At 42.7% G+C, this 13,651-nt stretch overlaps 1 protein-coding gene across 3 annotated transcripts in view; it reads right to left on the minus strand.

Annotated features, from left to right (window-relative positions):
- Positions 1-13,651, minus strand: part of INSC (INSC spindle orientation adaptor protein) — a 132,395-nt gene that overhangs the window by 59,351 nt on the left and 59,393 nt on the right. For all 3 annotated transcript variants that reach the window (XM_045371540.2, XM_005578537.4, XM_005578538.4), the window contains exons 3-5: positions 7,418-7,763; positions 6,343-6,395; positions 5,069-5,192 (exon numbers count right to left, since the gene is read on the minus strand). In XM_045371540.2, coding sequence (XP_045227475.2) covers positions 5,069-5,192; positions 6,343-6,395; positions 7,418-7,763 — 523 coding nt within the window. The remainder of the gene's footprint in view (positions 1-5,068; positions 5,193-6,342; positions 6,396-7,417; positions 7,764-13,651) is intronic.

Here is a 13,651-nt window from a genome sequence, read left to right on the forward strand (position 1 = left end):
GTTTGATGTATCCTACCAGTGCTCTCTTTGCTTTGGTTTAAGGAGAATGTCCCTCAAGAACCATGCACTATTTGAGAATAAATGGATGGAAGGGATAAAATAAATTGAAAACTTTTATAATCATCCCTCCAACCACACACATACACACACACACACACACACACACACACACACACACACACACACACACAATATATCTGAATTGAGAAACTGCTCACACTGGGAAAAATACACAATTTTTTTTTTTTTTTTTTTTGAGACGGTGTTTTGCTCTTGTTGCCCAGGCTGGAGTGCAATGGCACAATCTCGGCTTGTGGCAACCTCCGCCTCCCGAGTTCAACCAATTCTCCTGCCTCAGCCTCCCAAGTAGCTAGGATTACAAGCATATGCCACTATGCCTGGCTAATTTTTTTATATTTTTAGTAGAGACAGGGTTTCTTTATGTTGGTCAGGCTGGTCTCGAACTGCCAACCTCAGGCCTCCCAAAATGCTGGGATTACAGGCATGAGTCACCACACCCGGCCAAAATACACAATTTCTAATGGCACATTCAACATAAATATGTATAAAGCATGGAAATAGTTAATGGAAGCCTAAGGGTCTTAATGGTTCATGAATGAAGGCTTTTTCTTTGCTTGATTCTCCACTCCCATACCAAGATTTTTGCATGGCAAGGCAATGTACTGTAAAATTTGGGATGGGTGAAGAGTATGCCTTTTGGAAAATAATAGAAAGCCTATAAAAAACTCAGTATATTATTGGGAAGATCATTTTTAAGGAAGAAAACAAATGAAAATTGAAGATCTGGAAATAAGATTTCCTTAAAACTATATGTGCTTGCATTTCTCCTGGGAAATCTTTGGGAACCTGGGGGATGCGGTGCATTTGAAATGGTTTGAAGACTACTGGTCTGTCACTTCAGGAAGCCCAAATCAATGCATGCTGGAGTGGCAGAAACAGTGTTTTCAGGGAGCTAGAAATTAAGATGTTTTGAATATGCTGAATGGGAAAGAATGCAAATCAAGCAAGTCCTAGTAAAGAAGCTGCAAATGCCTGACTTTGCAGGAAAAGGGAAACGGTTCAAATGCCCATCAATGAGAAAGGAGGCATTCTTTCTCCCCATATATGGTAAACATAGTACCACAATTAACCTGTGGTGGACTTTTTTCCCCCAGTGGGTGTATGTTCACAAATCTTTATAGACTATAGACAACTGAAATAAACTGACTGACATCCTACCAAGGCTGCCAGCCAGACCATCTCAGTCACTCATCCTTTTTTTTTTTAATTGGCTACAGATGAACATGTATCTGTTAAGGCCTTTGGCAACCCTAAGGATGGCATCCTGGGACAGCAGGTTGCCTGAAGTTCCTGGAGTTCTATAGAAATTGAGGATTGGCTTATTTTAACTTTCTGAGAATATATGTGTAGTGCTGTGATAGTATTATGTATCCAGTATTAAGGGCTTTTTGAACCCTTTTAATTATGGTTGGGAAAGACTAGTACAAATTGAGAAGTCCTGAAGGAACCCCACCCATTATTGAAGACACAGCCTGGACTACAGCTACTGAAGGAAACTCAACTCCCCACACACCGGAATGAGGTCCTCCTGGCTGAGATGAACAGAGTATAAAAATTGAAGAGATTGTACTAACCTAAGAATTTGGGACTTTGGATTATTCCAAAAGCAAAAGGATTGAAATTTGCTTCCTATTATATTTCCCACTCTCCCACTGAGCAGATTTTGCTCAGCCATGTTGCCCAATGTAGGTAAGTAGAAGCTGCAATGAGATTAAATGGCAATACTAAGATAATCCAAACACACTTGTCAGATGACAAACATAAATATTTCCAAAATTTTAATATGCTCCTATTTTAAAGTTTTAAAGTTCCCTGGGAAAAAATAAAGTAAAAGAAAAACCTTAAATTCTTTTCCTCTAGGAATAATCAAAAGTCCCAGATTCTTAGGTTGATACAATCGCTTCAATTTTCATACTTTGTTCATCTCAGCAAGGAGGGCCTCATTCCAGTGTGTGGGGGGCTGGGTTTCCTTCTGTAGCTGTCGTCCAGGATGTCTGTACAACAGTGGGAGGTTCCTTCAGGACTTCTCAATTTGTACCAGTCTTTCCCAACCATAATTGAAGGGGTACAAAGAGCCCTTAAGTCTGGGGTGAAGGGGGTGGGGAGATTTGTTCCTCTGCTCGAGCCCACATGACTTCTTAGTGCTAAAAGAATGTTTCCTGAATTGCATTTCCTAAAACACCCGCATCTCAGAAGAAGTAAATAGATGCTTTAATAATATTTTTTAAATCTGTGACCCTGAAAGTTGGGAATATATTGCTTAACATTCTATAACAGATACTGTTCTAGTCATTAGAGATATATGAATGAGCAAAACAAACCAAAATCCCTGCCTATGGAAGCTGCAGGTCAGACAAGAAATACTATAAGTGCATGAGGACCTTCTGGAAGATTTGCAAAGCAGAATGGCACATCATAAGACAAATTTTGATGTAAAGAAATAGATTTGATTTCATTTACATCAAGACAGTACAAATGTAAGATCCTGGTATAATTACTAACATCCTAAGGAACAATATTTGAGTCACTAGTTTAAGAAACACATGCTTACAACACTGAACACAAATTACCCTGTCTTCAGCCAATATATTTCCTGATGTCACTGCTGTCCTGTATGGAAAATTTCTAATGTAAAAAGAAGCCAAAGATCAGCCGAAAATATATTATGAGCATGGTAGACTCAGCCCTTAAGAGGGACATGGGACACGCTGGCAGGGAAGGGGGAAAGCACCAGGAAAGGGGGTTATCAGAAAGAAAACTAATATGCAGATGAATGGAGGACAACACTCTGTGGCCACACACCCCACTCCCCTACTCCTACCGGGGTGGAAGACCAATAAAGAACCCATTCTAACAAAGCAGGAGCTGGTCTGCTCAGCTTCCAGGCCAGGCATCAATGAACCAGGTGGTCAGACCTGGCATTAGAGCAGGGGACAGCTGGGGAAGTAGAAGCACCAGATCAGGAATTTCACCCTGAATATGGTCAGAATGAAGGAATAGCAGAATGGATCCAACTATACAGCCCAAAGGCCAGGGAAGTAGGCTCCAAGCAAGTCCAGGGAGCTTTTCCCAGGCTCTTCTGACCTATAGCATCAAAGGTATCCTGCCTCTTTGCTGCCTCATAGAAAACACTGATGACTAGTTCCAAACCCAGCTGGCTTTCATTCACAGTTCAGCTTAACACCGCCTTTTCAGCCCTTTTTGTTAGTTTGTTTGTCTGTTTGTTTTTTGGTTTTTTGTTTGTTTGTTTGTTTGTTTGTTTGTTTTTTGAGATGAGTCTCCCTTTGTCACCCAGGCTGGAGTACAGTGGTATGATCTCGGCTCGCTACAAGCTCCGCCTCCCCCGCCTCCCGGGTTCACACAATTCTCCTGCCTCAGCCTCCTGAGTAGCTGGGACTACAGGTGCCCGCCACCATGCCCGGCTAATGTTTTTTGTATTTTCAGTAGAGAGGGGGCTTCACCATGTTAGCCAGGATGGTCTTGACTCCTGACCTTGTGATCTGCCCACCTCAGCCTCCCAAAGTGCTGGGATTACAGGCGTGAGCCACCGCGCCCGGCCCTTTTCAGCTCTTTTAATTGAACCTGGCACTTCCAGGAAAGTGGGCATAAAAATGGCATAAAAAGCAACAGCCAGCACCTGTACCCCTGCTCAGAAGTTGCTCCAGGTCTCCCTCCCCACCACTAACTCCAATATTTCTTGCTCGTCACTCCCTCGACCTTTTTGCCCATTTTGGTCCCTGTGTCCCTTGCGTCCTTCTGGACTTGATGGTTGATCACTGCCTGCCCCTGCATGTGACTGTCAGCACTGGCTCATCAGCTCCAGGTGCCTGCCTCAGCACCCCAGCCTGTGGCCCTTCCTTCCCTTTGTCCCTGTCAAGACATGGAGAGTGGCCCTTGAGGACCTTCCTGTGGTTGGGGTGGGGGGTGATAATACTCAGGGCCAGCTGCCCTGACATGGGGGCCTGTGGGAGGAGTGGGGATGAGGCAGGACCAGCATGTGAGTCAAGCCAGAAGGGCCTGCGCCAAACCAGCCAAACACTCAGGAAGGAGAGAAAGCAAACCCTGGGCTCAGCAGAGAGGCTGAATTTGGAGAGGAGCCGACATGGAAAGAAATTTGTTATTTGTGGTAGGCTTTTATTTGGTGGTGGGAAAAGAATGGCAAATATGTAACACAATATTTCTGTAACTATAAATAACCATAAATACCTTTCATAATGAAAACCTTATGGAATCTGCTTTACTGGGAGGTTTTTAAAATAGCAAAGAGCAAGGGAGGGAAATAACATGTATTTAACCCACACTATGTGCTAAACACCTTCCATATGCCTTTGCTTAGTTCTCAAAATTTTCTTCTGGAGAAGGTTTAACAATTTATACAGGAGGAAAAAGAGGCTGAGAGAGGTTCAGGAACTTAACCAAGGCTCCACGGTGAACCTCAGTTTGAAAGTAGATGCTTCAGGCTCCAAATCCCTCCCTCTTTCTGGAATCAAGCACAAGCCTGCCTAGAGGCAGGGGTTAGACTATATGATCTTTCTAGATTCTTCTTTGTTGTCAGGATTTCTAGAATTGGCTTATTCCCTGCAGGTGCCTCAATTCTTTCAGGATAGTAAGGACCCATTGGGTACACTGTGAACATTAACTCAACAGAGAAGATTGAGGGTGGTGGGAGTAATACTGAAAGTGTAATTGGGAGATGCTGGGCTCTGCCACCATCTTGCTGTGTGACCTTGGATAAGCTTCTCCCCACTCTGAGCTCCAGTTTTCACAGCTGGAAAATGCAGAGTTGGGTTAGGTGCTCGGGAAGCCTCAGCCTAGCTCTGACAGTTTTGTTTCACAAACGCTGGAGTTCACTTTGGTGGTTTGAGTAGGATGTTTCCCACTAAAGTCCACATCAGTATCTTCCCCAAGCCTGGCTCAGCCCCTCTTTCTCTCCTTTCCTCCAAGGGTCCACACAAGCACCCCTCCCCGCAGCCCAGCCTGCACTGACCTGAACCTCCCGTGTCAGGGCCAGCTCCAGCAGCTGGCCAAAGTGCTGGCCCAGCATGCTCAGGGTCTCACTCACGCAGGCTTTCATTGACTTCAGGACATGCTCATTCTCAACCTGAAGGCACCTGAAGAGAAGAAACCATGGAGTGGGCCAATGGAAGGGGCATGTGGTCAGCCCAGAAATGTTGCAGGGTCCAGAGCTGGACCTGCTCCAAGCCTGATGTGTGGTGAAGATATCGGCAACTGGGAGTCAGAGATAGAATATTCCACAGCTGGCTCGCCGCCTGGTCTCTTAGTGTGCAGAGATGTGCTGGCCTGAGATGAGGACTACCAGTCCACATTACCAGGAAGAAAGGCCATCAGAATGTGGAAAATGTATACCTCTGGGCTTCTCCCTGCAGAATCTGCCATCACTGCAGCCAGGGTCTATCTTGTCTGTGATGTGGGGGTGGGAGATGGAGGGGCAAAAAGCTTCAAAGAGAGGTGCCAAGTGCCAGGTATTGCTAGTGAGCTCTGTAAAGGTGGATGGCAATGCCTGTGGCCCTTTAAGAAATGGCTGCCTAGAGTGTGCAGAAAGTCTTGAGAATTTTCTTCCCAGACAAGAAAAACAGAGGGCGATCAGGTTCAAATTTACCCCTGTGGCCTGACAGTGTTCCACCCAGGAAAGCAAAAGACCTCAGGGAGCTCAGGTTTTATCTTCAGGATACAGGCTCTGGGAAGGGTGAAGAAAAATGTCAACACACACCTGGGTGTGCATACATGTGAGGCTGAGTTTGTGTACATATCTGAGTATAAACATGTGGATATTTATGTGTGTGAAATATGGAGGAGAGGGTGTGAGTGTATTTCTGTGCTGGTCCAAGCATGTGTTTATATATCTGTATATGAGAAAGTGAGTGTCTGTGGGCATTGAAGTCTATGTGTATGTCTGTGTAAGGGTGTGAGTATCTGCTTTCACCTTGCCTTGACTTTGGGGACCTGTGGGTCTTCCCAAAGCCGTGGAAAACCTTTTCCTTGTTACCAACTCCTAGAAAATCCTCTTTCTTTCTATGCCCAGGCCTCTCCTCTGCCTTTTACCCTATCCCTAGGGCCTGAATATGGGGCAGAAAATTTCAAGAGAATATTTTAAGATTTCTGACAAAAGTCAGAAAAAGAAAACTCTGAAACCACCACCAGGCCTCCCATTCCCGTTCTCCCTCTGGGAGAAGCTACCAGCCCCTTCTCCCGCCAGAGGTCGGGCGGGCAGACCCTGGGAGATCCAGGGTCCAAATTTACCTCTCTGTGACTGCCGAGAGCTCTGAGCATTTCTCCATTAGCAGTTTCTCAATCTGTAGAAAAATAAGTCCATTTTATTCAACTCAGTAAGCATTAACTGAGGACCAACTGCTATGCTGAGCACTCAGGGGCATTAAAAATGAAGAATCAAGTAATGTGACTTGGGGAACAGGCACTTAAAATATAACACAGTGTGATACAGGTGGCAAAAGAGATCCGGGTAGGCTGCTTCGGGAGTGTAAGAATATGAAACTGAGCAATTATTTATGCTGAGGAAGCTGGGAAGCTTCAGGAAAGAATGGGCATTTAAGCTGGGCTTTGAAGAATGAAGAGAAGTTTTAATGCCTGCAAAGCTGAGGAAGAGAAAGTTTGAGGCAAAGGGCAAAGCACTAAGGTGAAATGAGAATGACGAAAGAGAGAATTAATAACAAGGGAGATTTTTAATGGTTCACTTTGGGCTTTGAGAAGAAGATTCAAAGTCATGGGCTGTGGAATCAGAAAAGCTTAGATTGGACCCTACTTATTATACCATTCACTGTGTAACTTTAAATAAATTATTTGGCCTCCTAGAACTCCTGTTTCCTCTATAAAATAAAGGTAATACTAACATTTTTAATCAATTGCTTTAAGTGTTTTGCATGTAACAATTAATCTAGTCTTCACAACAACTTTATAAAATAAATTATATTATTATACCTTTTAGGATGAAGGAACTGGGACACAGAGAAGTTAAGCAACTTGCCGAGGTCCACACAGCAGAACTGACATTTCAACCCAAGCCATCTGGCATTAAAGTCAATAAATTTAACCACTGCACAGCTTCTCAAAGTAGTGGCACCTACCTCACAGATTGTGCAAGTTAAATGAGATACATGTTTAAAAAAACACCTAGCACAATGTCCACCACATAGTAGGCACTCAGTAAAGGTTCTACTCTCTTTCTTTCCTCCTTTACTGGAAGGGGAGAAAGGCCTCTGGAGCAAAAAAGGTTCAGACAACATATGATTCAAACCCACTCTTCTCTAAAGCATCCTGACTTCCAGTTCCCGCCCACTCCTATCCCAGGGCAGCTGACCTGGCCCATTTCCTTCGAGGAGTTCCTGCTGACAGCACTGTACTCGCTGACCATGGAGCGGGCATGGCAGGTCAGACGCACGCTCATGCTATGCACCCGTGCCCAGCGGTCCTGGGCCAGCTTCTGCCCGATCCTGCGCAGCTCTGTGCTGATGACCCAACCCCGTTTAAGCAGCAGCTGCAGGGGGTCTCCAGGGCCAGGGCCACCTGCCAGGATAAGGTCACCCTGTGCATCCTCTTCCAGGCTGATGGGCTTCGCCTGCAGGACACACATACACTCGCACTCGGTCATGAGCTTCAGATCTTCCATCCAGCGCTGGACTGAGTCCACCTGCATCAGGTGCAGTCTGCAACCAGGAAACAGCACCACGATAATTATCAGCACCCCATGATTTCCAAAGGTCTCAATTCTAGGCCATCTGATATTTACTAAGCACCTATTAAATGCTTAGCAGTGTTTCTCCTATTCATGCATCTTGATATTCTCAGTCCTTTCTCATTCTCTTCATCTTACAGATAAGTCTGAAACACAAAGTTTTAAGGGCAGATGACCAGACTAATAAGCAACAGGCAATTATGTCTGACAGAGTAGCCAATGATCTTTACAATAAGAGGGAAATGGAAGGGTGAGGCAGGAGTATTGCTTGAGGCCAGGAGTTCAAGACCAGCCTGGGCAATATAGCAAGATCCCATCTCTCAAAAAAAAGTTAATGGCAATAGCCTAAATATCAAATAATGGTTATGCTAAGTGAGCTATAGTATAGCTATGATTATGTAGTATGAATTTGTTTAAAATGATGCTTTCCAAAAGTTTATAGCTAAGAAAAATGTGTGTGCTAATAAAGTGGGGAATGCAGTATGCAAAAATGGAAATGTAAATACACAATTATTATAATAACGTTAGAAAGCTCCATCTAGGAAAAATATTTAAAGGAAACACATTACAATGCTAAAGGCTCTTAATGGGTAATATAACTAAAGTCTTTTTCATCTTTTTAACTTTTCTCTAGTTTCCAAATTTTCTATAGTGAGCATATATATTACTTTTGTAATGGAATAAAATTAACTTTATTTAGTACAACAGCATGAGAACGTAGATTAGTTTCTAAGATCTTAATCAAATAAAATGCAGTCTAAAATTCACTGAGTCAAGTAAAAGTCAGTAATATCAGATCATTGATAAAGCATCGTACATTTGTTGGGTCCCTTATATTTCATATAAGTGCCAGGCACTGTGGGAAAAGCAGATACGAAGATATCAAGCCTCCACTCTCAAAAAGCTTTTGATCTGCCTAAAGAATCAAGATAAACTTACGAGAAGTTAAAAGATAATTGTTATCTGTCAATTAAAAGTAAAACTTAAAAACAAAACTAAACTAAAAAGACAATAACAAATTTCACCATCATTTCACAACAGAAGACATGCATAGCTAATGACTAAGGCTGAGCGCAAGTTCTTTTGTCTTTGGCTTGACACAGTATTCTGATTAGTCTTTCTGCCGCTGATCTTACCTGCCTCAAACATTCTTCACCTGTCACCAGCTCATTCACTCATCTAAAAATATCAGTACCTACAACATGTCAAGTATTGTTCTAAGACCTAGACTGTAGCAGCAAACAAATAATCACTTCTCTAGTGAATGTTACATTCAAGTGAGAGAACAGTCAATTTTCAAAATAAATGAGCAATGTATGTTGCAAGTAGCAAGTGCTAGGAAGGAAAAGAGAACATGAAAGAAGGCTAGAGAGTGTTAAGGGTGGATGGGGGAGTAGACCTCGCAATTTAAAATAAGAGGATCAGAGGAGGCTCATTGAGAAAGAGACACTTGAGCAAAGACTTGAAGCACACGAGGAAGGATGCCATGTGGATATCTGAGGGCAAATTGCTCCAAGGAGAGAGATCAGTAAGTGCAAAGGCTCTGGAGGCAGAAGTGTCCTGAGATGTGTGAGGAATAGCAAGGAGGCCAGAGTAGCATGGGAAGAGTCAACTGGGGTGAAAGATGAGTTGAGAGCAATGAGGTGGGGGTTAGGGGAGTAGATCCTATAGGGCTGTGTTGGACAAGATGGGGACCTGGCTTTTATTCTGAGTCAGTATAGCAAATAAAGGGCACCAATGAGGCCAGCCTGGTGAAGCAAAGGTATCAAGTAGGGTTGAAATTATAAGGCAGACTCCTGTTATCAAGGTTAAAAAATCATGTCTTCATGTTTACAGTTATTTAATGAGAAGGAGGAGGACTTTCTGAAATATGCAACTATTTGACTACAGACTTTTACATGTAATTTTTAACCACAAGTCTGATGTTTAATTGTGAAATTGAACATATGATTCTTTTAGGAAATGCTTTTTAAATCATGTTTAAAAAATAACCAATGATTTTTCTGCCTCTGCCTCCCTTCATGGAAATAGCTATTACATTTTGCAGAGAATTTGAACATATACATATATATGCATATGTATGTGAACACATACATATGCATATGTATGTAAACACATACGTATATGTTTATGTATACTATGTATACAGACACACACACAGAGAAGAGAAATCCATTAAATCCAAAATCACAGCACCCTACTGCCAATATATCCTTATGAAAACATATTTAATTTTACATTAAATAGAATCACATCTCATATACTCTTTGATTGCAGACAACTTCTAATCTTCTGCATCTTATTATCATCCCCTTATATTTGCCCACCCCTGCCAACCTCAGCCAACTAACTTTAACCTAGTAAGAATCATTTCATATTTTTCTCCACACTCATGCATTCTTACACAGACTTTTATCTAAGTATATATACATTTATAAGGTTTTCTGACCTATTGCTTGTTTTGTAAATATGACCATAATATACACACATCCTGCTGCATTTTAATTTTCTTACTTAACTTTGAAATCTTTCAAGTCATCCAGCAGAATCCTAAAACACTCTTTCCAATGTCTGAGCACTATTCCATATTATGTATATTCCACAACTTATTAAGCCATTTTCCCATTGCTGGGCATTCACTTTTTGTTCAGCTCCTGACCTTTATAAACAATGCAACATTCATACCCTCATGCATATGTTCTGACACATCAGAACCTTAATTCTAGGGCATAGATCCCCAGGAATAGAATTGTAATTCAATAGATGTTGCCATGTTGACTTTCAAAAGCCCCAATGCTTCACATTCCCCCAAGAATGTATTTGGACTTTCTACATAGATATTGAAATATGTTTCTCCGCTGCTTAAATCCTTCAGTTGAGCCCTACCAGACCACCATTCCCTGGATAAGTCAAAACTCCTGAGGCTAAAATGAGAGAGCTTCCATGATATCGCCACAGTCTCTCTTCCCACACATCTCCCTTGTCCATCTTCCCCAACTCCTAGCGCCCCTGCCACAAACACACTCTACACCTCAGATACATTCAACCTCCCTATTTCCCTAACATACCACTCTCTTCCACAATCCTCTACAGCCTTGAACATGCAGTTCTCCCTCAGATTAGAATCCTCCTTTCTTCTTCTCTACCTGGCAAGTTTCTACTCACCCTGCAAGACCTGGCTCTTATGTTACCTCCTCTAAAAAACTACAGCCAGAGCTCATGAGTTCCTCCTCAGAGCCCCTGCATCCTTCAATAGGGCACTAATAACATTCTACTGCAATTGGTGTGTGTGCCTGAACTCCCCAAGTCCCATGGGGAACAGTCTCTTGTGCCTGGCTTATTGCCAGTGTCTGATATATATATCAGTTATTCAGAAAATGTATGCCCATTGATGAGTGGCCAAATGTCAGGCATTTATTGCCATAAGTCTGTACCTATGCAGAGACTTCATATGCCTCCATCACACAAGCTACCCAGAGAATGCCCTGAGATTGACATGATGGGAAAGGAGTTATTAAAGATGGAAAAACTGTGTTATTGTGTTCTAAAGACATAGAAATGGGAGGCAAAATGACCTAGGGGCTTTTAAGAGGCAACAAATGAACAAGTCACTTGCACACTGACTCATTCACTGCATAAGCACTTTGCAGTGGATATCGGTTACACTATCTTTCCAGCATCTTTTTCTCTCTCTTCTGTCAATCATAAAGACAAGTTTCATTAGCTACCTCTTGGGATGGCTACCAAGGCTGCAGCTTTTCCCTCTTCTTTGCTAAAGTCCCCTCCTCCCAAACACAGGGGTGATCCCTGGCCATCTGTGGCCACGTCTGGACTGTGTTAAAATGCCCCTGGAAACAATTGGTGCTTGATCCAGGGGTGGGCTTCTGAACCAAGCTGCACTAATCCAATTCCTTTCCCCAAATTGTGGAACGTAGAACCAAGGGTCATACAGACACGAATTATTGTACATGGGACATGTTAACAATGGCAACTTCAGTTGTTCAATGAGAACCTCTAGGATCACTTGGGGAGTGGACAGACAAGTCCAATAGTTAATTTCTATTGCTTGTAACTAAAAGAACATTTTCTAAGACACAAGTGCACAAATAACTAAACATAGTTGAGTTGGTGTTCTTCTTAGAGTAAAGGTCTGCTTGGAATTCCAAGAAGAGAACTCCCCCTTTCCACTGGAGATCAGGGGCAGGTGCCTGGAGGAGGTGGTCATACCCTGGGTAGGGTTTGTACTTGTCAAGACAGTGAGAGCATATTCCAGGGTGGGGTAGTCGAAGGGACAATAAGTAAGTCCCCTGCTCTAGAGTTGTACATTCTGGAAGAGAGGGAACCATGATAAGGAAAGCCAGAAAGGTACACCAAGGCCCTGATTGTGAGAAGCCTTCAGTGCCAGATTAGGGGTTGGCCATTTGCATTGAGAGCTCTGAGAATATACTGGAGGGTGGCAGGGCAGGGGAGGTGGGGATGGGTAGGATTGGAAAACAGCCAAATCACGGCACCTGGCACCACCACCTGGCTCCAAGGAAACCTGTGTGTTGGGGCTGCTCCCCGAGGAAAAGCTCTGGCATCCTCTGAATGGAGACACTCATACCCCTTACCTCTGGCCTGGAAGGGAAAGAACGAACACAACCCCAAATCTGTGGTAGAGGTAGGAAAGGAGAACAAGGCCCTGGGAGGCCTGTTCAGACCCACAACTCACATTTCTGTCAAGCCCTCCACCCCAATGCACACAGGAGGTGTATACTTAGTTCTTGTTTTTAAAGCTATGTAAGAATTAAAAAGAAAGTGAGATTTCAGAAGCTGTGTTAATTAAACTCCTAATCGATTCAGCACTCTGCTACTAGGAGAACTGGAGTGACAGAACTATTGATTTCTTCAAGCCCTGTGTGTTTGTGCCTACCAGCGTCTGTGTTTGTAGCTATGAATCCATCTGGGTGCCTGTCTATATTATCTGGATGCCCGTATCTGTCTGTGTGTCTGTATATACCTATCTGCGCAAATATATGACTATATATGTGTTTACAGGACTTACCTCATATAAACTTGATGATTAAAAACTGGGGGTGGAGGAGCTTGAGCGTGGGTACATTTAGTGAATCATTTCCAAAGAAAAGAGTATAGAAAAGGGAGAAATAAAGAAATTTTACAGTGGAGAAACCTGGCAGTCACTATTTTAACCAAGTGATCAAGTTTAACCTCACCAAGGATAAGGCATGTTGCTAGCATGTACCCCTGATAGGATATGATAAGAAGTGCACTTCATCCTGTAGCATTCTTCCCCCAGGACACATAGCCTCAGTCTCATGATGAGAGAAGCAAACAAACCCAAACTGAGGGACATTCTATAAAACACCTGACTAATACTTCTCAAAATGGTCAAGGTCATCATAAACAAAGGTGGACTGAAAAACTGTCATAGAAAAGAGGTGACCAAGGAGATGTGAGGACTAAGTATAATACGATATCCTGGGTGGAATCCTGAAACAGAGAAAGGACATTCATGAAAAAAACTAGTGAAATCTGAATACAGTTAGCTTTCCATATCTACAGATTTTGCATATATGGTTTCAACCAACTGCAGATTAAAATTATCCAAAAAAATGATAATAAAAATGTCACACATAAAAAACATAGTATAACAACTATTTACATAGCATTTACATTGTATTAGGTATTATAAATAATCTAGAGGTGATTTAAAGTATACAGGAGGATATGTGTAGCTTATACGCAAGTATTAGGCAATTTTATATCAGGGACTGGAGCATCCATGCATTTTCATAACTGTGGGAAGTCCTGGAACCAATCCCTCATGGATGCCAAGGGACAACTGCAATGTCTAGAGTT

The sequence above is a fragment of the Macaca fascicularis genome, chromosome 14, assembly GCF_037993035.2.
Source record: "Macaca fascicularis isolate 582-1 chromosome 14, T2T-MFA8v1.1".
Lineage (NCBI taxonomy): Eukaryota > Metazoa > Chordata > Mammalia > Primates > Cercopithecidae > Macaca > Macaca fascicularis.